At 38.2% G+C, this 25,839-nt stretch overlaps 1 protein-coding gene and 1 long non-coding RNA gene across 4 annotated transcripts in view; both read right to left on the bottom strand.

Annotated features, from left to right (window-relative positions):
• Window positions 1-25,839, bottom strand: part of DACH2 (dachshund family transcription factor 2) — a 717,141-nt gene that overhangs the window by 226,796 nt on the left and 464,506 nt on the right. For all 3 annotated transcript variants that reach the window (XM_014538871.1, XM_014538872.1, XM_005865261.2), the window contains one exon: window positions 12,123-12,254. In XM_014538871.1, coding sequence (XP_014394357.1) covers window positions 12,123-12,254 — 132 coding nt within the window. The remainder of the gene's footprint in view (window positions 1-12,122; window positions 12,255-25,839) is intronic.
• Window positions 14,027-23,293, bottom strand: LOC106725934. The gene is made up of 3 exons (XR_001361943.1): window positions 23,177-23,293; window positions 21,894-21,895; window positions 14,027-14,057 (listed from the first exon to the last, which is right to left on the bottom strand). It is a non-coding gene; the product is annotated as an uncharacterized LOC106725934 (long non-coding RNA).

Below are 25,839 nucleotides of genomic sequence, written 5' to 3'. Positions count from 1 at the left end.
ACATTTTCCTTTTCTATTATTTTTCACCTGTTTGCATTTAATCTCTAAGGAAAACATGTGTTTCCTAGAAGATATTACAAATCAATTTGCAAACACCTTGAAGAGAACACTATACTGGGTAAAACTCAACATGGCTTCCTAAAGATCGTCTTGTCAGACCAATCTAATCTCCTTCTGTGACAGAATGACAGCCTGAGAGATAGAGGGAAGCAACAGATGTAATTTATTTTGACTTTATCAAGGTTTTTGAGACCAGTCTAAACAATGGTTCATCAATAAACTGTGAAAATTCAGGCAGTTATCTAGAGAGAGTTCTCTAGAGGCAGGAAAAAAAGCACCCAAAGAGTAGTCACCTATGGATAAATGTCTATGTTCAAGAATCATAGAAATGAAGATAAGAATTCAAAGGCCATACTGATTATCACAGACCCCTTCATTGTAACTAAAGCACAAAAAGAGGAGGCGACTTATTCAAAATCACAGACTAAGACTGCAGCAGAGGTAGTTATTTAGCATTAATATACAAAACACAGAAATATGTAAGGAGTGTAACATGTAGGGACAAAGACAGGTCCAATACTGGTTAGATACTTCCTCAGAAGTGGAGTTCTGCTGTTTGATCTAATGATAGTCTAGGTGGAGGCAGGAAGAAGGTGAAGGATTAAGAAAAAAGACAGAATTATTTTACATTGGCCATAAGAGCTATAAGGAACTATCACATCATTTCAAAATATTTATTGTGAAGAAAAAGAAGAGATAATGCTTAGTATTAATTTGGAGGTGTTTTTATACAAATTGCTTTATCACTGATAAAACAAGAAATTCTTATTCTACCAGATGAGTTATTAAAAGTAGACCTAGTAAATAATTCCCCAATAGTGAGGTTTGCTTACTCTTGGAATAAGTTTTTAGAAGGATCTTTAAAAGTACAATGGGTCTCCTGACTTACATTCCTTTTTAAAGGTCCATAGGCATGGAAGAAAGATGAAAGGAGTGCTAAAAAGTTTACAATTCTTGAGAAAAGCCATTTAAAAAGAGTTCTTGGTATCAGATTCTAATAAAAACAAGCATGCCTCATTTGATTCTCTAGAAACATCTTGCTCCATATCTAATGAGGTATTTGAATAGCATAAAGAAAGAAGGTAACATTGAGATTTTATAATTCAATTTTGCAAGGTAATAAACCGCATATACTTTGATCTTTTTCACTATGAATTATATTTTCTAAAAGGTAAAATACTCAACATCTGCTCAGAAGTTAAACTAACACTAAAGTCAGAACAGGCGGAGACTCTAAGGATAAAGATTTACATGGTTACCATCTTGGATTCTTCAGAGGAAGTCACTATGGACAGCAATGCCATTTTTAAAAATACTGCATTTATTTCTACAAATAAAAAGACCACCCTCAAAGTCTTTGTTATAGTAAAAAAAAAGGGGGGGGGGCTGCTCTGCTGTGTAACTGTATTTCTGATTTGACAGCTACAATTGTAATTGTTTAGGCATCTATTTCCCACAAACTCTCCACAGCCATAACCTTTAGTGATTAATTATAAAGCTCCAGGAGCAATGGTACACAAACTAATTTCCTAAAACAATAAAAGACAGAATTTCTCATTTGGAGCTAAATGAAACATGAACTGGTTGTTATTCATGCTGAAATCTTGATGCAGAGTCATGGTATAGCCATTATAGAAGCTATTAAACAAAATATCAAATAAAAGAAACTATAGGTCTGTCTTCAAAAAAAGAAAATGTTGCTCTTGCTTAAGAATCTTCTAACTTCTATGTTTGTGTTTCCTTTTAAGTCTAATGTTATTAATTATATTTTCATTCTTTCCTGCCTCTAGTGTTACAGTCATCAAAAAATATCAGTTTTAACCCAACTGGAGGATATATAAGAATTCATAGAAGGAAAATTCCTATTCATTGTCATTCAAACATCTCAACTAAATACAAGCTTCCTATCTTGCTTATTCCAGGATATGTCAAAAGATTTAGAAATTATCTTCAGTCATATAATATACTAGTGACCCAGTGCATGGATTCATGCACATTGAAAGGAAATTAATTAGAAGGTGGCTGGCAGGGTGGGACTGGGCGAGAGGGGCTGAACACACCCTGGAGCCAACCTCCTGCAGTCCCTCCCCAGTGTCTGCAGAGTGAGCGGGGTCCCTCTGGCAGGTGGGGTCCCTTGGCCTGGCCTGCAGGAGTCAGGCCAAAACCGGCTCTCCAACATCCCCCGAGGCACCCCGGAGTGCAAGAGGGCACTCTGCAAAGTTGCTGTCATACAGGGTGTGGAACACAAATGCAAGTGTGCAGTAAACCAGATTCAGGGCCAACAGTGCCCCAGCAACAACATAACCCACGACCAAAGGTGGAATTGCGTGGCCCCATGAGGAATAGGGATCCCTCCTCTCTGGTTTTGGGGTCTGTCACCCAAGAAGGGCCACTGCCAAGTCATTGCAGCTGAGCAGCTATTGTGTTGAGTGTCTGCCCCGTAGTGGTCAGTGCACATTATAGCAACTGGTCAGTTGGTCTGACACTTAGCTCTCTACTTGTTTTTTTAAGGAATAAAAATGTGCAATAGCTGATCTCATACCCTCTAGGAAAATGTTAAATTTCTGCATATTTTCCTGTTGAATTTAAATATGGACAAGATGATGTTTCACTCCATATATAAATAAAGCCTATCATAAACAAAGTCTAGAACTGCCACAATTAAGTAAAAATAGTCAAGAGGGTAATGGAAGATTGAAAGAAAAAGTTATGAGAAATTTTCATAGAAAATAAAATACGATTCTTTTTAAAATGGCAAGAGAAATATATTCAGACCAACACAAAATTTTAATTCAATATTTGATATGTTTTTTAAGCTGCCCTACTTTGACTTCTGGGGATTTAGCAACTAATAACAATGATGAAATTGAATAACAATCCTGCCACAATATAACATTTAAAATAGAGCATGCTTCTTCTAAAATTAAAGAAAAAAACTCTTCTTTGAGTTTTCTGGTTATATAGCTCATTGTGAAATGGCTTATAACAGTAAAAAAAAACACACATTCTCTAAGGTAAAATGGTCACATGGCCACGAATAAACAGAATAAAGAGATATTATCCATTTCTATTTATAATTTTCCTTTTAGAAACAAATGTTGCCCTTGAGGCAAAAAAAAAAAGAAAAAATCACTCAGATTAATTTGTGACCTGGGATCAAAGTCATTGGGTTTATACTTAATGATGATGACAAATCCTAAGTCCTTTTTCATCATTTGGAATATCTGTGGGGCTTGCATACTTTTAAGGTTTGATTAATTGGATCCAGTTTCAGAATTCCAACCATTTCTTTCCCATACCACACTTAATTTGGGGGAAGGAATAGGATATCAAGAAAAAAAAATCTATCAGAGATATAGTCATAATAGTAATGCCGACATTAGTTTCTGAGGCCTAGTTAAGTCTAAGCTGAAGTCTGATATCTACCTTGTAAACAGAACCTTGGACAGGCCAAATTAAGGACAGTCTCACTATCAACTGCATCTCCATCTTTAAGCTTATTCATTGAGACTCAATAATAAGAAAATAAATTTCATTATGTACCTTAGATTATAGTGGAAAATTAATGCAAATATCAGAGGCATAATAATTTTATAGCAGAAAGATTAGTTCCAGCTCTTTTGTTACCTGTGTGACCACAAATAAGAAAATTTCTCACCTTCCAAGCATCATCTGTAGTATGAAGGGTTCTACTTAATTATTTTAAGTTACTTAAACATCTAAATTTTAATTTTAGAAATACTAAATTTTAATTTTAGCATGATTGTAAACAACAAAAGCTTTACAGTTAGTTAACCAAAAAATGCAAATAAGCTTTTTTAGTTATTAAACATAATATTTCTTCAAGCCAAATTCTCAACTCTTACCCAATTTCAAGACATAGGCTGAAGGCTCTGAGAACCACTATTTGAAAATAACTGCCCTGGAAAATCAATTGTACAGTCTCCTTAACACATCATTCAATGCCATCCATATTTTTACTTTCACATTCTTCAAAGACTAGTTCCAATGTCACATCCTACACTTGAAATTCCTTCCTGGTTTTCTTATTCCAAAGAAATTCCCTCTTTCTCTATATTCTCACAGTACTTTGTTCCTCTCATTGCTTTTTATCACATTCCATGTAAGGGTATAATAATTTATATATTGATTGATTTTTAAAAAAATTCTTCTCTTACATCATAAGCATTTGAAAGCAAGTAATTTTTGTCTTTTTTCCCCATGTGCCAACATATTGACTTTTCCACTGTTGGAATAGTGTACATTGTGGATACAAATTCAATTTAGTTGAGAATCATATTCAAGAATTACTCTAATCCCTTATGGAATGACTTATTAATGATGACTAGCCACACTGCTGATTTCATTCACATACTGGAAGTTTACAGAATCTCTATTATTTGCTACTCACTTCAACTCTACCATAGGAATTCTGTGTAAACAAAGCTGAAAATAACTACATCAGATCATAATATAATGCTCAACCTCTAGATCACCACACAAATTATATGAAACATTCAATATATTTTCCACATATGATACCTCATAACCCACTTGATAGAATATTATTACTGCATTCACTGATTTTCCTTTGTCTGATTGAATGTAGCATGTATCTTGTAAATAGAACCTGATTCTCCAATAACAAGTTTTCCTTTGGTTAGAATGTCTAATTTACCATTTCTACTTGAACCATAAACATTCAGGAAGACCATGCCCATAAACATTAATCAGACCATAAACATTGTTAACTGACATCTCCCTTGTCAATACCCACATGCTTTTTTTTTCTCTCTCTCTTCTTGGAAGGCACTAAAATAAATCAAAAGATTAAAGCCATGAACATTTTTAAAAAAGAGAAATCAATCAGTCTTTAATTTCAAACAAGACCATAAACAATTCAAATTCTGAAGTAGGATACCCAAAGGGGATCAAAGACATGCCAGTCCCTGGATTATTAAAAATATATATTTAAAATTATTTATGTGAATCTCTATTTTCAAGTGATCACTTGAGGAAATGTAGCTTAATTTCCAGTGAGCAGATAATCCATTTATCCAGACTTTTCCCCACATTTATTGAAGTATAATTGACAAATAAAAATTGTACATACTTAAGGTATAAATTTAATTATTTAATACTAGAGGCCTGATGCACGAAATTCATGCACGGGAGGGGGTGTCCCTCAGCCGAGCCTGCACCCTCTCCAATCTGGGACTCCTCGGGGGATGTCCGACTGCTGGTTTAGGCCCAATCCCAGGGATCTGGCCTAAACTGGCAGTCAGACATCACTCTCACAATCTGGGACTGCCTGCTCACCACTCGCCGCCTGCCTGCCTGTCTGATTGCCCCTAACCACTTCTGCCTGACAGCCTGATCACCCCCTAACCACTCCCCTGCCAGCCTGATTACCCCCTAACCATGCCCCTGCCAGCCTGATCAACACCTAACTGCTCCCCTGCCAGCCCATTCACCCCCAACTGCCCTCCCCTGCTGGCCTGGTCACCCACAACTGCCCTCCCCTGGAGGCCTGGTCCCCCCTAACTGCCCTCCCTCTCCTGCAGGCCTGGTCACCCCCAACTGCCCTCCCCTGCCGGCCTGGTCACCCACAACTGTCCCCCCTGCTGGCCATTTTGTGACCACATGGAGGCAGCCATCTAGTGTGAGAGTGTGATGGTCAATTTGCATATTACCTCTTGATTATATAGGATAGGTATATTTTGTGAAATAATCACAATATCAAGTGAATTAACATATCCATCACCTCACATAGTTAGCATTTTTTTCTTTTTTGTGTTGAGAACACTTTAAATATTCAATACAGTGCTGTCAACTGTAATCACATTATCATACATTAAATTTCCCAAACTTACTCATTTTGTATAACTGAAACTTTGTACACCTTGACCAACATCTCCCCATTTTCCCCACCCTCTAGCCCCTGGTAAGCACCATTCTACTCTCTGCTTTTTTATACCAAAGTGGTGGTTCTATTTTTAATATTTGGAAGAACCTCCATAATGTTTGAACAACTTACATTACTGCCAATAGTGTACAAGGGTTCCCTCCTCTCCACATCCATGCCAATATTTATCTTTTTTGTCTTTCTTTTTTTAAAAATATATTTTATTGATTTTTTACAGAGAGGAAGGGAGAAGGATAGAGAGTTAGAAACATCGATGAGTGAGAAACATCGATCAGCTGCCTCCTGCAAACTCCCTACTGGGGATGTGCCCCCAACCAAGGTACATGCCCTTGACCGGAATCGAACCTGGGACCCTTTCCATTGAGCCAAACTGGTCAGGGCATATCTTTCTTATAATAGTAATTCTAACAGATGACATGTGATATCTCATGGTTTTAATTTGCATTTCCATAATAATTAGTGTAGTAGAGCACCACTTCAAATAACTGTTGGTTATTTTTATGTCTTAATTTGAGAAGTGGCTATTCAGGCCCATTGTCAATTAAAAAAGAAAACTTTTTTTTTTTTAAACTTCACCCAAGGATATTTTTCCATTGATTTTTAGAGAGAGTGGAAGGTAAGGAGAGGGAGAGACAGAGAGAGAGAAACATTGATGTGAGACACATAGAATGGTTGCCTCCCACATGCTACCAGGGCTGGGGATTGAGGCTGCAGCTGAGGTATGTGCCTTTGACCGGAATCTAACCCAGACCAGTTTGTGCGCCAATGCTCTATCCACTGAACAAACCCGGCTAGGGCCATGGTCGGCAAACTGCGGCTCGAGAGCCACATGAGGCTTTTTGGCCCCTTGAGTGTGGCTCTTCCTAAGCCTTAGGAGTACCCTAATTAAGTTAATAACAATGTACCTACCTCTATAGTTTAAGTTTAAAAAATTTGGCTCTCAAAAGAAATTTCAATCATTGTACTGTTGATATTTGGCTCTGTTGACTAATGAGTTTGCCGACCACTGGTAGGGCTTTAAAAATCTTTTATTTCTTTCTTTTACATAATTGCTCTGGTGAGAACCTTGAGTAGTATGTTGAACAGATGCAGGGGAGCTGGGGGTAAAGGGGAGAGATCAACCAAAGGACTTCTATGCATGCATATAAGCATAGCCAATAGACACAGACACTAGCGGGGTGAGGACATGAGCGGCAGGGTGGGGGGACAATGGGGAAGTAAGGATACATATGTAATACCTTAATCAATAAAGAATAATTTAAAAAAAGGAGTGGGCATCCTTGCTTTGTACCAGAAGGTAGATGGAAAGCTTTGTTTTCCCTGCATGGATTATGATGTTGACTATGGGCTTTTCATATATGGCCCTTATGTTGTGAGTTACGTTTCATTTCTACCTAATTTGTTCAGACAATTAATTATAAATAGATGTTTATTTATTTAATTTTATGTTTCAATTAAATTTTACATTCAATATTATTTTGTAATAGTTTCAGGTGTATAGCATAGTGATTAGACAATCATATATTTTACTTGGGGTGTCTGCCTTCTGAGCTCTATCCCCCATGTCCCCAGTCCTGGCTTCTGCTCTCACAGCTCCAGTCCACTTCACCCTCCCTCTGTCAGAGCACAGGGTGGGTGGCTCCACAGGGAATTTTGTGAGTTGGCCTTTTAAGAGGGTGCCTGAATTTTCAGCTGTTACTCTCTGGCAGACAGCACCCCACTGCTTTTCACAGCCAGATGTCATGTGGGTACCCTCCTTGGTTTTGGTGCTCTCTGCTGGGGGCCCAGCCAGGGGATTAGATCCCAGATCTCAGTGGCCCCCCCCCCCCCCGCCAGCTGAGATATCTCTCTTGGACTTCAACTGCTGTCTGTGGCCTGACTGGTAATGGAAATGGAAACCTTTTGGTGCATGGGACAATGCTCAACCAACTGAGCCACACCAGCCACTCAGTGCATTTTCATTGGTGACTTTAATTTACTTATACTTAAAGGAACTAATGGTAAGTAAAGACATATTGTTGCCATTTTGTGAATTGTTTTCTATTTTTGAAGTTAATTTGCCCCTCTTTCCTTCTCTTGCTGTCTTCCTTTTTTATTGGTTTATTTTGGTACAAATTTTCTTTCCTTCTTCTTTTGTGTATCTATCATAGTTTTTTACTTTTTGTTTAATTCAAGACTTATATAAAACATATACTTTAAACCTTAATTTTAAGTTTATAACTTAACTTCTATTGCATACAAAAACTACACTTTTACTCTCCCCTACTCATTTTGTATGACTGTATTCAGAGTTTTCTTCTTTTCATACTTATTATCAATTAATTAATAATCTTTTATCTCAACTTTCATATTAGGGTTGGTTAAAAGTAATTTATGCACAATGTTGCATTGCTTTAATCTGTATTTGTCTATATATTTACATTTGCCAATGAGATTTATGCATACATCTGTTTGCTTCTGCCAATTCTTTAAATATATTGTTCCAGTCTCCCCTGTTCTGCAAATCTACTGCTGAGAAATCTGCTTATAGACATATGATGGCTTCTTCATATGTAACAAAGCACTTTTATCTTGTTGCTTTCAAATTTCTCTCTGTCATTGACTTGACAATTTGATGATACAGTCATGTGCCACATAATGATATATCAGTCAATTATGGACTGCATATGCATATGACTATGGTCCCATAATTTATAAAAGAGCTGAAAAATTATCATCCAGTGACATCATAGCCTTTGTAATGCCATAGGACAATGCATCACAATACAGTACTATCTCAGGCCTTCACATTCACTCATCACACACTCACTGACTCATCTAAAGCATCGCATCTTCTAGTCCCGCAAGCTTCACTCATGGTAAGTGCCCTAAACAGGTGTACCATTTTTATTTGTTAAACTGTATTTTTGCTGTACATTTTCTATGTTTAGATATGTTCTGATACACAAATAAATATCATTGTATAACAACTTTCTACAGTATTCTGTAAAGTAACATGCTGCACAGGTATGTAACCTAGGAGCAATAGGCTATACCATATAGCCTAGGTGTAGTAGGCTACAGTATCTAGGTTTGCACTCTAAGTTATTTGCACAATGAAAAAATCACCTAAAGATGCAAATCTCAAAACCTAGCTCTGTATTTAAACAATATATTACTGTAATGTTTCTCAGTGTGATCTTATTTGGGTTGATTCTATTTGGACATTTTTGAACTTTATTAATGTGGATGTCAATTTTCCTCCCTAGATTTGGGAAACTTTCAACCATTATTTATTTAAATGAGCTTTTTTTCCCCTCCCTTTCTCTCTCTTTTCTCCTTCTGGGTTTCCCAAAATGCATAACTGTTTCTTTGCGGGTATCCTATATATCTTCAAGTGTTCTTTCTACTTTTCCATTTTTTCTCCTCTTTCTTCTCGACTGGAATATTTCAAATGACCTATATTCAAGTTCATAGATTATTCCTTCTGATTAAATGAGTTGTTATTGAAGCTCTCTACTGTGCTTTTCATTTTTGTCACTATATACTTCAGCTCTAAAATTTCTGCTTGGTTCTTTTTTATGATTTATATCTTTTTGTGAAATTTCTCATTTTTTCATGTACTATTTTCCTAATGTGATTGAATTATTTGTGTTCTCTTGTAGTTTTCTGAGTTTCCTTAAAACAATTATTTGAATTCTTTTTTTTTTAAATATATTTTATCGATTTTTTACAGAGAGGAAGGGAGAGAGATAGAGAGTTAGAAACATCGATGAGAGAGAGACATCGATCAGCTGCCTCCTGCACATCTCCTACTGGGGATGTGCCTGCAACCCAGATACATGCCCTTGACCGGAATCGAACCTGGGACCTTTCAGTCCGCAGGCCGACGCTCTATCCACTGAGCCAAACCGGTTTTGGCTATTTGAATTCTTTGTCAGGAAATTTATAGACTTCCATTTATTTGGGATCAATTATAGCGTTCATTTGGTGGTAATATTTTTCTTAACTTGTCATGTCCCATGTAGCCTTGCATTGTTGTCTGCACATTTGAAGCAGCAGGCAGCTATTTCACCCTTTATTGACTTACATTAGTAGGGAAATATTTCCACTTGTGGGTAGGTATAAGTACATTGTCTAGTGGGGTGCAGTGGCTCTGGTTCTAGCTGTTACAGTGGAAGCCAGTATGAGTTAAGAGATGTTAAGTCGAGGAAACTGATCATCAGTTCATCACTGTATCTTCATCTTTTATTCAAGAGGATTGATAAAATTAAAACCATATTACAAAACAGTGCTGAAGAGAAGGAAGAATGTGGAAAGGGCAAATACTTTGCACTTAACCAGACATGGGATTTAAACAGCTCTGCTAATTACTAACTTTGTGTCTCTGTTTCCTGATTTGCAAAATGGGAGTATTGAAAATGCTTTCCCCATCTGGGAATATGGTAAGAATTAACTGAGTTAACACAGGAGGTAGAAGATGAATAAGTTCTCAATACCTAATGCATGGTATTATGATTGTAGTTAACAATACCTTTATTGTATACTTAAAAGTGATTAAGAGACTATATCTTAAATGTTCAAAAAAAAAAAAGAAACAATGATGTGAAATTGTGAAGATGTTGGATAATGCTATGGTGGTAATAATATTATATATTGCAAAATATAAGTGTATCAAATCAACACATTGTGCACCTTAAACTTATACAATGCTATATGTCAATAATATCTACATTTTAAAAATTAAACTAATGGAAAAAATCATGGGAGATACTTAGTACATAGTAACTGGTAATTTCTTTCTATTATTATGTTTTGCTTAATGTTAATTTTAACTATGTCTTGCTTCTAGTTACATGAATCCACAAAAGCATGCATTTTTTCCATTATTACCTACTGTGAGTACTGATTAAAGACTAATTCTCATAAATCACCATGAACTTTTCAATTTTAGATGAGGAGGATGAAGAGAGCTACACTGCATTAAATTCAGAGTAAGTTTATCATACTGATTTAATTCAAGAATTTCCCCCTTTGCTTTTTCCTCCAAGATAAGGACCATGATACTTGAACATCTAGGAGCCTAAAAGAAAAGAGAGAAGAGGCTGCTACCAATCTGCCTATCATATTATATTGAATTTACCTGAAGTGTTAGATTGGAAACCTATGGCCCCTCAGACCATCTTTTGCCGCCCCTTATTACTCCCCACTAAAATTAAACGGTATTTATTTATTTAGTTATTTGTTTATTTATTTAGGCATTCATAAATGTTGAGAGTTATAATCCCACCTAATTCCAAAAGAGATTTGAGGGGCAGTCTTATGATCAAAGATAAGGAATAATTATCACAGGTAAAGGAGAGAAAACTAGTAGTAAAAAGGAATGGGATATTTCAATCCACAGGCATCTTTCTCTTCCTTCCATCTTTTTTTCCTTGCTGACTCTTTGTTCTTCCTCTTTTCTTTAGCCACTGCTGACAATACCACAAGTCTGCCAGCACCTTCACTTAGCTAAGGAGGTGGTACTCCAACTAAAGAGACTGCAGCCCGCCCAAGGTGGATTCTCAGAATTACCATTCAGTGGTAAATTATTTAGAGAAAGTTGAAGTAAAAAGCTTGATATGAAGCTGAAGGGGGCAGCCTTTAGCAGGCAAAAGATGAAATAGCTAGCAAGATAAAAATTAGTATTAATTCCTCTACAACAAAACAATGGACATAATTCAGTGTTTCCTCAAATGGGATTCTGACCTGTAATGGTTTTCTAGTTTCAATGTACAAGTTAGAGGTAAGATTAAGTGTACTTCTTTAGTAACTGCTTAAAATTGAAGTATATGGCCCTAACCGGTTTGGCTTAGTGAATAGAGCATTGGCCTGTGGACTCAAAGGTCCCAGGTTCGATTCCGGTCAAGGGCATGTACCTTGGTTGCGGGCACATCCCCAGTAGGGAGTGTGCAGGAGGCAGCTGATTGATGTCTCTCTCTCATCGATGTTTCTAACTCTCTATCCCTCTCCCTTCCTCTCTGTAAAAAAATCAATAAAAATATATTTAAAAAAAATTGAAGTATACGTATTATTGTCCTGCTCCCCTCAGCCCTCTTCTCTCCCATCACAGAATAAATCAATGAGTCACCTGCCTTGGATTTCTGAAGACACTTACCTGTATTACAATTAAGATCATCAGGCTCTGATTCCGTTCCATTTTGGCTTCCATTTCCCTGAAGAGTGTTCACAGCTATAAGCTTCATCTTCTGTAGCTTCATTGCCTCAGCCATGGCTGCAGCTGTTATACCTAAAACCAGAATTATCCCTTTTAAAATTAGGACAACTTAATGTAATTGAAAGCTTTATATGTTTCTTTATCAGGCCTATGCTACACAGCATAAGCAAAAGTAAGTCCACCTCTAGTTTATAAATAATATTCTTTAACAAAGTGAATTTCAATTCCCATAAATTACTTCATCTTGCAATGGACTATTTGAAAATCTAAAAATGCATTTATATGGTTGGATCCCCAATTCAAAACACAGAGAAACACAAAGAGAGTAATATGAAGATTCTTTTAGAAATTCCAAAACTCTTGCTAATGTGTTCTGGTGTCTGTTAAGATTTCTAGAGAGTTTTTTTTTTTAAAAGATAGAAATCACCTTATACTAAATTCCAACTAAAACAATATTATCAGAGGAAGCACACTGAAATGTTAGAAGGAACCACTTTCTAATGAATATACTGTTGGTGCCCATGAATGAAAGGGGGGGGGGGAGGTGGAAAAAAAGAATTCAAGTAGTCTTTCTCCCAGTTTACCCTCCTCATCCTTATACACTGAGGGATAAAATAAATATAAACATATCATGCCACATATGAAAGTTTGCCAGCCCCTGTAGTATAAAGCAATTACATTGTTTTGTATTAATATAAGTAAACTAGAGGCCCAGTGCACAGATTCGTGCACCATTGGGGGTCTCTTGGCCTGGCCTACAAATTGCAAGAGGGCACAGGCCAGGTCAAGGGACCCCACTGGTGCACCATTGGGGCTGGGAAGGGACCGTGGAAGGGCTCCAGGGCATGGCCAGCCCATCTCACCCAGTCCCAATCAGACGGACCCCAGCAGCAAGCTAACCTAGTGGTCAGAGAGTCTGCCTCCTGGTGGTCAGTGTGTGTCATAGCGACTGGTCGAATAGTAGAATGAATGGTCGGACACTTTGCATATTAAGCTTTTATTGTATAGGATTATTTTTAACTTTATATAATGGTATGAAGAGGTAGGAATAAAAAAACCCAAAGAGAAAACATGAGTGCTGAAGTTTGAAATTTTGTCTCCTAGGAAGTTTATATTAGGCTAAAAATATCTAAGGCAACAGTTTCTAAGAATAGAATCAATATTTCAGCAATGCTCTCCAAAAAGTCTAGTGAATTAAACTTAATTATTTATAGATAGTATTGAAATGCTATAAGCTAAAAAATAATTTTCCGGTAGATTTAAAACAGTATTTTAGAAGATATGCATTGGTTGTTAAAAAAAACAAAAACAAACACAACTGCTATTATTAGAGGAATTTGATTCTAAGAGGTAGAGTGAATCCTTATCAACAGTGTAAGAAGTAAGTGAGTACACCCTAGAACACTTGATTGTGTATGTTTGAGAGAATAACTAAGGTTCTATTTTGCCACTCTGTACTCTTTACAATGCAAGGAAACTCAAAATGAAGCAAGCTTTGACCACATTAGCTTGTCTATGAATCATGGAAAAGAAAGGATCTGAAAGAAAATTGTTTTAGTCTCTGAATTGATTATACACATTTGGATATTTTCTAGATTGTCCCAGAGATTTCATAATCATATTTAGCTTTACTGAATTCGGATCCTCCAAATCAGCGGTTCTCAACCTGTGGGTCGAGACCCCTTTGGGAGTCAAACGACCCTTTCACAGGGGTCGCCTAAGACCATCCGAAAACACATATATAATTACATATTGTTTTTGTGATTAATCACTATGCTTTAATTATGTTCAATTTGTAACAATGAAATTGGGGGCCACCACAACATGAGGAACTGTATTAAAGGGTCGCGGCATTAGGAAGGCTGAGAACCACTGCTCCGAATGGACAGAAAATATGATGGTAAGGATTTAAACAAAGGGACCCTGCCTAGGACAGCCACAGCTGAGTGCCTCATAACCTAAAATTAATCAAGAAAAGTTTCCCCGAATTTACATCAGTTCCTCTGACTAGCAATCCAGGACTGAATCTTGACTGTGATAATTATGAAATTACTAGTTGTTTCATGACTGGTAATGTAAATAGTGGATTTTTATGAGCAAAATATGGATTCTGACTTTATGAAAAATAAATCAACAAAATACTTTATAGACAAGATATTCCAAGTAAAATGTGTATCTCATAGAATGACACTAAGAAAGTGAATGAGGAAGAGTCCTCTAAAAATGTTTTAATTCATTGAAAAGATTATGTTTCAATATCTGTGCATTCTTTCAAGCAATTGCTATCTGCTTCCTTTTGAAGAAAAACTCAATGAAAAATTTCAGAAAATAATTTTAAGATGGTAAAAAATAATAGTATTTAAGAGCCATCAAAGATATTTAGGAGCCATCCAGTTCAATATCCTCATTTTGAAGATGAAAAAAAAAAATCTCACAGTAACCTGTCATGAAGCAAAACCCAAGTTTCCTCATGGGAGCTTGATGTATTAAAGTACTGAAGTAATTCAAACATGAGTTAATGAAAATGTCTAAAGGGCACTGGCCGCTGTGGCTCATTGGTTGGAGCATCAGCCTGTGCACAGAAGGATCTTGATTGTGAGTCCTGGTCAAGGGCACATGCCTGGGTTGTGATTCACTCCCTGTCCCCTGGTTGAGACGCATGCGGGAAGCAAACGGTAAATGTGCCTTTCTCACATTGATGTTTCTCTCTCTCTCTGTCCCTCCCTCCATCCCTTCCACTCTCTCTGAAAAGCAATGGAAAGGATATCCTCTGGTGAGGATTAACAAGAAAAATATCTAAAGGGATATGATTCTCTTATCAAACGCAGCCTTATATTTTTAATTATTTTTCTATAGCTTCTTGCATTTGATTCAAAGTTTAGAGATTTAACCTCTAACTCATATTTTGTATTGCCTTATGGTCCATATTGTAATGACTTTAAACTTAGGAGATTTTAAATCTTATTTGTTCAGTCTTCATTACAACGCCAGAATATCTATGTCTTTAGGTAAAACCATAATGAAGCAAAAAGATTTGTTTGACCTTTCATTAGCAATTTATCCTTTTAGTCAACTATTTGGTTAAATTCTTAATGTCACAATGCTCCTCAGTGTAACATTGATGGATTTAAAACAATAAATCATCTCCTAGCACCACATTCCCAAAATGCAACCCTGGAAGGGCATGCAGAAAAAAGCATTCTGAGGAGGAAAAATAGTGACTGAATAGGCAGACATGACGTACACATCGTCCTGGGGCCAGACTGGAAGTACAACTAAATCAGAGAACATCCACCCAGAATTAACAAATTAGACACAGCTAAGGAGACAATTTACAAGGAAGGGCAGAGGATGCCTGGAGACTGGTAGGAATGTTGATGTGGGCTTGATAGGAGCAGCTGGCAAGCAGGCAGAGAGGGTGAGAAGGAACTTGCATTGCACCAAAGACAAGTCCTTTGGAGACAGGCAAGATATCCAACTGTGAAAAAGAAAAGTTGCAGGGATACTGGCTTCTGGGGAATCTGGACCCAAGACCACAGCCACGAAAAGCTGCACTGCAAAAGGTGGCCCTAGCAGCACAATGCGTGAAAGTGGGGGAGGAACCCGCAGTTTCGTGGTTGTTTTGTCTTTGCTTTTATTCTCTAAACCCAGAACACAGGACTTTTTTTACTTACAAACACTCACATGAGGCTTTGGCACAGGGAGAGAGGCACAGACTTGGGGTGTCTGAGGAGAGGCTGGGGAGGGAAGCAAGGCAGGGAGACATGGCCAGGAATCCTGCATTGGGGCATTCTTAGGCTTCCAAACCTAAGCAGCCATTTCTCCCTAGAAGAGCCAGCCCCTCCCAATAGCCTCAAGGCAGATAATACAGCCTGCCACACCCTGAAGTTTGAGCTTTACAGAGGAAATAAAGGCAGAGGCCACACTTATGGTTCTGAATAGTCACAAGGGGCCCTCAGTGACTTTATAGGAAGAGGGGTCATCCACACTGCTATTCTGGGAACCAGACTGATAAAAACTGCAGGTTGCCAGCCAACACCATTGGTCACCATACAAGGATCTCTGACCAACCAAGGCAAAAGTAATATTGTGGGCCATTCGCAGAGGAGTCATTCTGGATCAGGCAAAAAACACCCATCTTATTCCCTGAAAGCAAAACAGGACCTCCCCATCTAAAGCCAGGTCAGAAAAAAATGCTTGAGTGATTAAGATTGAAAGCTGGCAGACAAGCAAAGAGGGCACTTTTCTCTGGTGGTCACTTTTATTGGGGTTATAGGTATCTTGTGTACATTTGTGTTCTGTTCCTTCTGTGTTATGTCTTGTCATGTTGTATTTACTTCTGTTTGGTCAGCACCTCCACAATGGTTGGCACGATGTGGGACAGAGTGAGCCACATAATCAGACACACTGATAATATACTCCATCCATGAACAGGACAATAACATTCAAGACCCAAATACATAAATAGAACCCAAATATCTCATGTAGGTAGCCTCTCTAGAACACCCAGTACAGAAGACCTGAGAGAATGTACCACTGGGTCCCACAAAACATCTACTACAGAAGACCAATTTAAAAAATCTGGGTGGCATAGCAGTGTGATGTAATATATAGAAACAATTACAAAGGAACAACAAAATGGGGAGACAAAGAAACATTCCCCAAATGAAAGAAAAAGGAGGAATCACCATAAAAGAAACTAAGTAAAATGGAGGTAACCAATGTATCAGAGAAATAATTCACAGTAATGATTTTAGGGATGCTCAAACATCTGGATGAGAAAATTTACCAGCATGTATTAAAATCAAGAAGAAATCGCCGAAACCGGTTTGGCTCAGTGGATAGAGCGTCGACCTGTGGACTGAAAGGTCCCAGGTTCGATTCCGGTCAAGGGCATGTACCTTGGTTGCGGGCACATCCCCAGTAGGAGATGTGCATGAGGCAGCTGATTGATGTTTCTCTCTCATCGATGTTTCTAACTCTCTATCTCTCTCCCTTCCTCTCTGTAAAAAATCAATAAAATATATTAAAAAAAAGAAGAAATGAAGAATGACTTAGCTGCAATAAAGTACACAATGAAAGGTTTCAACAACAGACTAGAAGAAGCTGAGGACAGAATCAGTAAGATAGAAGACAAGGTAGGGGAAAAAACACCAGAGCAGAGCAGCAACTGGAATAAAAAAATTAAAAAGCAGGAGGAGAGTCTAAGGGAGCTCTGGGACAACACGAAATGAAACAACACCTGCATAATAGGGATCAGAGAAGGACAGGAAGCTGAGCAAGAAATAGAAAACCTGTTTGAAGAAACAATGACAGAAAACTTCCCTGACTTTGGGAAGAAAAAGTCACACAAGTGCAAGAATCACAGAGAGTCCCAAATAAGATGAACCCAAAACACAGACACCAAGACACATCATAAACAAATTGGCAAATGTAAATGACAAAGTAAGAATCCTAAAGGCTGCCAGAGAGAGACAGAAATTTACCTACAAGGGATCTTACATTAGCCTATCAACTGATTTCTCAACAGAAAAATATAAGTCCAGAAGGGAATGGAATCAAGTATACAAAGTGATGCAAAGCAAGTGACTGAATCAAAGAATACTCTGTCAGCAATGCTATCATTCAAAACTTGAAGGGGAAATCAGGAGTTTCACAGACAAATAAAGGCTAATAGGGTTTATTATCACCAAGCCAGCAATATAAAAATGCTAAAGGGACTGTTGTAAAACGAAGAAATAGAAAGGAAAGAAGGAACACAGGCATAAAGAAAAAAATGGCAACAAGTACCTATCAATAACAACCTTAAAAGTAAATGGAATAAATGCTACAATCAAAAGACATAGGGTAGATCCAGATCAAGGTGGCAGCAGGCAGGGCAGCAGTGATGGAGAGAGTGTGAGTGAGTGAGGGAGCAAAAGGGAAGTGTGTGGACGTGTGTGTGTGTGTGTGTGTGTGTGTGTGTGTGTGTGTGTGTGAGAGAGAGAGAGAGTTAGATCCTGCAGGAGTCTCTGGGGCTGGCAGAGCAGGTTCTACTAGGCAGGTCACTGCTACTGCTGCAAGCACTCCCGGGGTCACCGGCTCAGGCACAGAAACAACACCATTTTGAAGAGGAGAGCTGCTGTGACTAGGAGCCCAGCCTTACCACCACCCAGACTGGCCTCAGACACTATACCAGACTCTACAGCCACTACAGCCTAAAACCTGATACCTCATCTGCAGACCCACAGACACCAGGACTTGAATCTCCCCAGAGTGGGCTTGCCTCCCACCAAACCACTGCTTTAGCTACAGGCCCTGCATTACCCAGTGCCTGGGCTATCCAGTGAGTCTCCAAGTGCATGACCCTCCGGCCAATCCCACTGCTTTAGCCACAGATCCCATGTGACCTGGCACTTGGGCCCTCCAGTGACTTTCAGAGTGTGCTACCCTCCCACCAAGCCCACTGATTCAGCCACAGGCCCTACGCAACCCAGCATCTGGGCCCTGTGATGAGTCTTAGAGTGTGTGACCCTCCTGCCAAGTCCACTCCTTCAGACACAGGCCTTATGCAACCCAGCACCTGGGCCATTGGTGAGAGCAAAAATGGGGAGACAAAAAAACAACCCTCAAAGGAAAGAAAAGGAGGCATCATCATAAAAAGAATTAAGTGAAATGGAGGCTGCAATATGTCAGAAAAAGAATTCAGAGTTGCCCTGGCTGGTTTGGCTCAGTGGATGGAGCGTCGGCCTGCAGACTCAAGGGTCCCAGGTTCAATTACGGTCAAGGGCATGTACCTTGGTTGCGGGCACATACCCAGTAGGGAGTGTGCAGAAGGCAGCTGATCGATGTTTCTCTCTCATCTATGTTTCTAACTCTCTATCCCTCTCCCTTCCTCTCTGCAAAAAATCAATAAAATATTTTTTTAAAAAAAGAATTCAGAGTAAGGGTCTTACAGTTCCTAAAACAGCTGGATGAGAAAATCAACAACTTATGTAAGAATCAAGAGGAAATTAAGAATGATATAACTACCAAGAAAACACAATGGAAGGTTTCAACAGTAGACTAGAAGAAGCAGAGGACCAAATTAGCAAGTTAGAAGAAAGGGTAGAAAAACACAACCAATCTGAACAGCAATTGGAGAAAAAAAATTAGAAAGCAGGAGGAGAACCTAAAGGAGCCTTGGAACAAAGTAACATCTGTATTATAGGGGTTCCAGAAGGACAAGGAGTGGAGCATGGTTTAGGAAACCTAATTGAAGAAATAATGACAGAAAATTTCCCTGATTGGGGGAATAAAAAAATTCATACAAGAAGAGAGAGTCCCAAACAAGATGAATCCAAAAAGACCTGCACTAAGACATGTCATAATTACAATGGCAAACATTAATGACAAAGAATGAATCTTAAAGGCTGCAAGAGAGAGACAGAGAGTCAAGGAATCCCCATTACATTATCAAATGATTTCTCAACAGAAATACATAAGGCCAGAAGGGAATGGAATGAAGTATACAAAGTGATTCAAAGCAAAGGGCTGAGTCCAAGAATACTGCATCCAGCAAGGCCATCATTCAAAATTGAAGGGGAAATCAGGAACTTTTCAGATAAAAAAGGGCTAAGAGAGTTTATCACTACCCAGCCAGCAATGCAAGAAATGCTAAAAGGACTGTTATAAAAAGAAGAAATCGAAAGGGAAGAAGGAACACAGGCATAAAGAATAAAAATGGCAACAACCAAGTACTTATCAATAATAACTTTAAACATAAATGGATTAAATGCTCCAATCAAAAGACAAAAAGTGGCTGAATGGATAAGAAAACATGACCCACGTATATGCTGTCTACAAGAGACCCACCTCAGAACAAGGGACTCATACAGACTGATAGTGGATGGAAAAACAAATTTTCAGGCAAATGGAAATTTAAAAAAAATGCTGGGGTAGCAATACTTATATCTGACTAAACACCTCAAAGTGAAGGCCATAATAAGAGATAAAGAAGGCCACGTTGTAATCCTACAGGGATCAATACAACAAGAGGTTATAACTCTGGTAAACATATACGCACCAAATGCAGGAACATCTAAATATATAAAAAGCTTCTGGAGGATATCAAAGGAAAGATCAACAGCAATGCAACCATAGTATGGAAATTTAATACCCCACTGACATCATTGGATAAATCTTCTAGACAAAAAAAAATCAATAGGTAAACAGCAGTACTAAATGATACTTTAGAACAGATGGAACTATTGACATTGTCAGAACAGTTCAACCCACAGCTACAGAATACATATTCTGCTCAAGTGCACATGGGACATTTTCAAAGATAGACCACATGTTAGGACACAAGCTAAGTCTCTACAAATTCAAGAAGATTGAAATCACATCAAGCGTTTTCTCAGACCACAATGGCATGAAATTAGAAGTCAGCTACAATAAAAACACTCAAAAACAATTAAATACACAGAGGCTAAACAGCATTACAAAAAAAAATAAATGAGTTACCAAATAGATCAAAGAAGAAATAAAAAACATTATAAAAACAAATGAAAATAAACACACAATAATCCAAAATCTATGGGACACAGTGAAAGCAGTTCTGAGAGGGAATTTCATAGTACTACAGGCCTACTTCAAAAAACAAGAGAAACTGATAGCAAATTATCTAACATTAAAACTTAAAGGATTAGAAAGAGAACAAGAAAAATCCAGAACAAGTAGAAGGAAAGAAATAATAAAGATCGTAGTGGAACTAAATGACATAGAGACCAAAAAATAAATAAATAAATAATATAATAATAATTAATAATACATATGATCAATAAAACCAAGAGCTGGTCCTTTGAAAGGATAAACAAGATTGATGGACCTTTACCAAGGCTCACCAGAAAACAAAAAAGAGGATAGAAATAAACAAAATCAGAAATAAAAGAGGATATAACAATTAACCCCAAGGAAATACAAAGGATTGTAACAAAATGCTATGGACTACTTTATTCCAACAAATGTGAAACCTGGATGAAATGGCCATATTCATAGAAAAATACAACATTCCAATACTTTGTCAGGAAGAATCAGAAAACCTGAATAGGCTGGTAACTACTGATGAAATTGGAGCAGTAATAGAAAAATTCCCAGCAAACAAAGTTCATTTTCCAGATGGATTTACAGGAGAGTTTTACCAAATATTCAAAGAAGTAACACTTCTACTCCTCAAACTATTTCAGAAAATCCAAGAAGAAGGAACATTTCCAAACTCTTTTTATGAGGCCGGCATTACCCTAATTCCAAAACCAGATAAAGAAAATAAAAAGAAAGAGAATTACAGGCCAAAATCCCTGATGGACAAAGATGTTAAAATCCTCCACAAAATATTAGCAAATAGCATCCAACAATATATTAAAAAGATCATGCACCATGATAAAGTTGGATTTATTCCAGGGATGCAAGGCTGGTAAAATATTCACAAATCAATAATCGTGATTCATCACATAAAGAAATTGAAAGACAAAAATCATATGGTCATATCAATAGGTGCAGAAAAAGTATTTGACAAAATCCAACACCCATTTTTGATAAAAACTCTCAGCAACGTGGAAATAGAGGGAGCATATCTCACCATGATAAAGGCCCTATATAACAAACCTACAGCCAATATCATACTCAATGGGCAAAAACTAAAACCATTTCCCCTAAGAACAGGAACAAGACAGGGATACCCTCTTTTACCACTCCTGTTCAAAGTAGTTCTGGAAGTCTTGGCCATAGCGATTAGACAAGAAAAAGAAATAAGAGGCATCCAAATTGGAAAAGAGGAAGTAAAACTCTCACTCTTCACAGATGACATGATACTGTACATAGGAAACCCCAAAGACACCATCAAAAACTACTAGATTTAATAAATGAATTTGAAAAATTAGCAGGATACAAAAATTAACACCCCAAAATCCATAGTCATTTTATACACCAACTAGAGGCCCAGTGCATGAAATTCTGCACTGGTGGGGGGTGGGGTTTCTTCAGCCTGGCCTGCACCCTCTCACAGTCCAGGACCCCTCGCTCCTTACTGCCCACCTGCTCACTGTTTCTTATCACTCGGCTTACTGCTCCTTAGCGCTGTCACAGAGGCGAGAGAGGCTCCTGCCACTATAGCTGCGCTCACCAGCTGTGAGCCTGGCTTCTGGCTGAGCAGCACTCCCCCTGTGGGAGTGCCCTGACCACCAGGGGGCAGCTTCTGGCGTCTTCCCCCTGGTGGTCAGTGGGCATCATAGTGACCGGTCGTTCTGCCATAATAGTTGCTTGGGCTTTTATTATACAGATAGTGAACTCTCAGAAAGAGAAACTAAAACAAACAAACAAACAAACAAAAACGTTTACCATTGCAATTAAAAAATTACGGTACTTAGGAATAAACTTAACCAAGGAGGGAAAAGACCTGTACTCTGAAAACTACAGAATGTTGAAATAAGAGATAGAGGAAGATATAAACAAGTGAAAGAAAATACCATGCTCATGGATTGGTAGATCAACATCATTAAAATGTCCATACTACCCAAAGCAATCTATAAATTCAATGCAGTCCCCATTAAAATACCAATGGCATATTTCACTGATCCTGTGAGCCCCCTCTCGCCCCACAGGCAGATCCAGCCTCACCACTTGGCTGCCACTGGAGTGTCTGGTCCTGTCAGCCCTGCCAGGGGGAGCCGGGAGCAGGGGCCAAGTGATGAGGCTGGCTCCGCCCCCTCAGGCTGATCCAGCCTCCCCACTCAGCCTCTGCTGGAGTGTCTAGTCCTGTCAGCCCAGCCAGGGGGCGGGTGGAGTTCCCAGTCCTTTTGGTTTCTGCGGCCCCTGGACTGGAAGCAGAAACCAAGAGCATGGGGAACACCAGTAATTCTGGGAATCATAGTTCTGGTGGCAGCCCCTGGACCAGAAGCGGAATCCCAGAGCATGGGGAGCACCAAGAATGCTAGGAATCATAATTCTGGTGGCAGATGCATTGTGCGATCTCCTACCTAGACACTTGAGCAAAGTGAGCTTGGAGCAAGTTATTGTTGCGGATGGGGAATGGAGGGAAAGCAAAGGTGAGAGACATAAGTAAAGTCAGAGTGTCGAGGAAAAATTAAAAGGAAGATATCCTGCAACTTCTAGGAAATCTCCACCAATGGAGCAAAGAAAAAAGAAAGACCTATATGATTCTGAGAGCACCAAACCAAACTTGGCTGGGGTCTCACACAATTTGCTCATATGATTGAAAAGACAGATAAACTTCACTCTTTTATGTACCCAGGCAGATACAATGCACAACATGCACTTTTTCATGGAAAAGGACTTAACAGCACCATTTGCTATACACCCTTTGGTAAGTCACCTTTTTGTGGCCATCTGTATTAGTTAATTGCTATAATCAAGAGTAAAAATTAAAACTTTTCTATCTCTATGACAAGCAGGTCCTTACAGTTTGGAGCAAGACAACTATCTATAATAATAAAAGTGTAATATGCTAATTAGACCAGTTAGCCAAAACCTTCCAGACATTAATCCAGATGTCCTTCCAGACGAAGCTGTGGTGGTGGGGCTGAGGCAGAGGTGGTTAGGGGCGATCAGGCCGGTAGGCAAGCAGTTAGGGACGATCAGGCAGGCAGGCAGAGGCAGTTAGGGGTGATCAGGCAGGCAGGTGAGCAGTTGGGATCAGGCAGGATCAGGCAGGCAGGTGAGCAGTTGGGGCAATCAGGCAGGCAGAGTGGTTAGAGGCAATCAGGAAGGCTGGCAGGCAAGAGTCCCGGATTGTGAGAGGGTGCAAGCAGGGCTGAAGAACTGCCCCCCCGCACGAATTTCGTGCACCAGGCCTCTAGTCCTATGTAATAAAAGGCTAATATGCAAATTGTCCCCTAGGGAGTTCGACCAACCAGGAGTTCAACCACCTGCTATGATGTGCGCTGACCACCAGGGGGTGACACGGAACAAAGGAAGGCCCCAGCTGGCAGCTGGAAGACCCTAATTGGCCCTGATAGCTGGCCAGGACCCTACCCATGCATGGATTTCATGCACCGGGCCTCTAGTACATACAATAAAATATATAGCATCTAAACTATAACTTTATAGAAACAGATACCAACAGAAAAGAGTCACATTCTTAGAAGAAAGCTGAAAAAAATACCAATTCATTAACTGAATTCACTTTTGACTTGAAAATCAATAGTAACAGTAATTGATCAAACTTAAGCCTATATTTGGATGATTTTGGCATTGCTCTGCAGCAGGTATCAACAATAAATAAAAAAAGATAGATAGAGTATATAAGCATTAACAGCATTAATAAGAGATAAAGACAGAAAAACTTAGCTAAATTCAAATACATAAGAAAAAAATTAAGAAAGCTTCCAGATTGGAAAGGAAATTGAATTTACTAAAGGTATTTTGGAATATGCATTTTATAAAATCAAATATTTAGGAGGATATACTTTAAGACTTCTCACTAAGGATATTAATATTAAAAAGTGATCAATGATTTCTGTCTTCACTGTTTGTTCTGCTTACTGTAGCTATAAGACTTGAATTCCTTCTGTGTTTTGAAAAGCCGGTTCTAAGAAGCCTTTGTGGAAAACTAGCAACACATTTTGAAATTAGTTCAAATAAAATATATTTTGTTTAGAGGACAAATTCAAGAGGAAAACTTCCTTTCTATTTTCTGTTAAAAATAGAATAAATAAGAAATAGGTCTCAAATTAAAAATCTATTTTGGTCTAAAATTAAGCTATAATTCTAACTGCTATGTAGCAGCTAATGAAAATTTAAATGAATGTTGTGCTTGTTCAAATGTATCAAACTGCACCTAAGAGAATATTAAATATTGATAATAAACCACCTTCCAGAAATGTAATTGGCTTCCTGAAGATCACTGACACTCATAGATTTGAAGTAGCTGGTCTTCCCTTGGATATGCCACATAAGTACCAGAGATTCAACTGTGCAATCAATTCTCCACTCTTCTGGATAGTAGCTTTCAAATGTTGCCATGTTTTGTTGCCCCAGAGAGCTCCTACAATGATTCTGTTTTTTTCATTAAACATTATGACATTTTGCATTCTAAATATTTATATACTACTTAAAAAGCAAAATTAAAAAATCCAACAAAACATCTAAAAATGCTGATTGGTCAAAATTGCATTTTAAAATAATCTACATATTGAAGATGATAAAGGGTATAATATATAATATCAGAAAGGATCTCAGAAAATTGTAATGATAGTGCTTGTCTGGTCCAAATTGTATTGGAAAAATATTGCATAAGGAATCAGAAGGACTAGAGATTACAAACTGATTTATTTATAGCTAGTTTTATTCCTCATTGAATCACTTTATCCCCTCTTAGAATCAATTTCCTTTTCTTTAAAACGAGGTTATAGGAAGCAATCAAGATATCCTTCAGTAGGTGACTAAATAAATAAACCATGGTACATCCAGACAATGGAATATTATTCAGCACTAAAAAGAAATGAGGCACCACTGCAATATAACAGATCTTGTAACATAGAAATCCACACATGAAACCTATATGTTCATGGTGACCATTGTCACCCCAATCAATGTAATAAATCCTATCTAATAATAGACAAACATGGTAATTAACCATACCTCCGCTACGCTTCCCATTGGCTAATCAGCAGGATATGCA

This window comes from Myotis brandtii, unplaced genomic scaffold (assembly GCF_000412655.1).
Source record: "Myotis brandtii unplaced genomic scaffold, ASM41265v1 scaffold2, whole genome shotgun sequence".
Lineage (NCBI taxonomy): Eukaryota > Metazoa > Chordata > Mammalia > Chiroptera > Vespertilionidae > Myotis > Myotis brandtii.
This window is presented reverse-complemented; position numbering and strand designations above follow the sequence as displayed.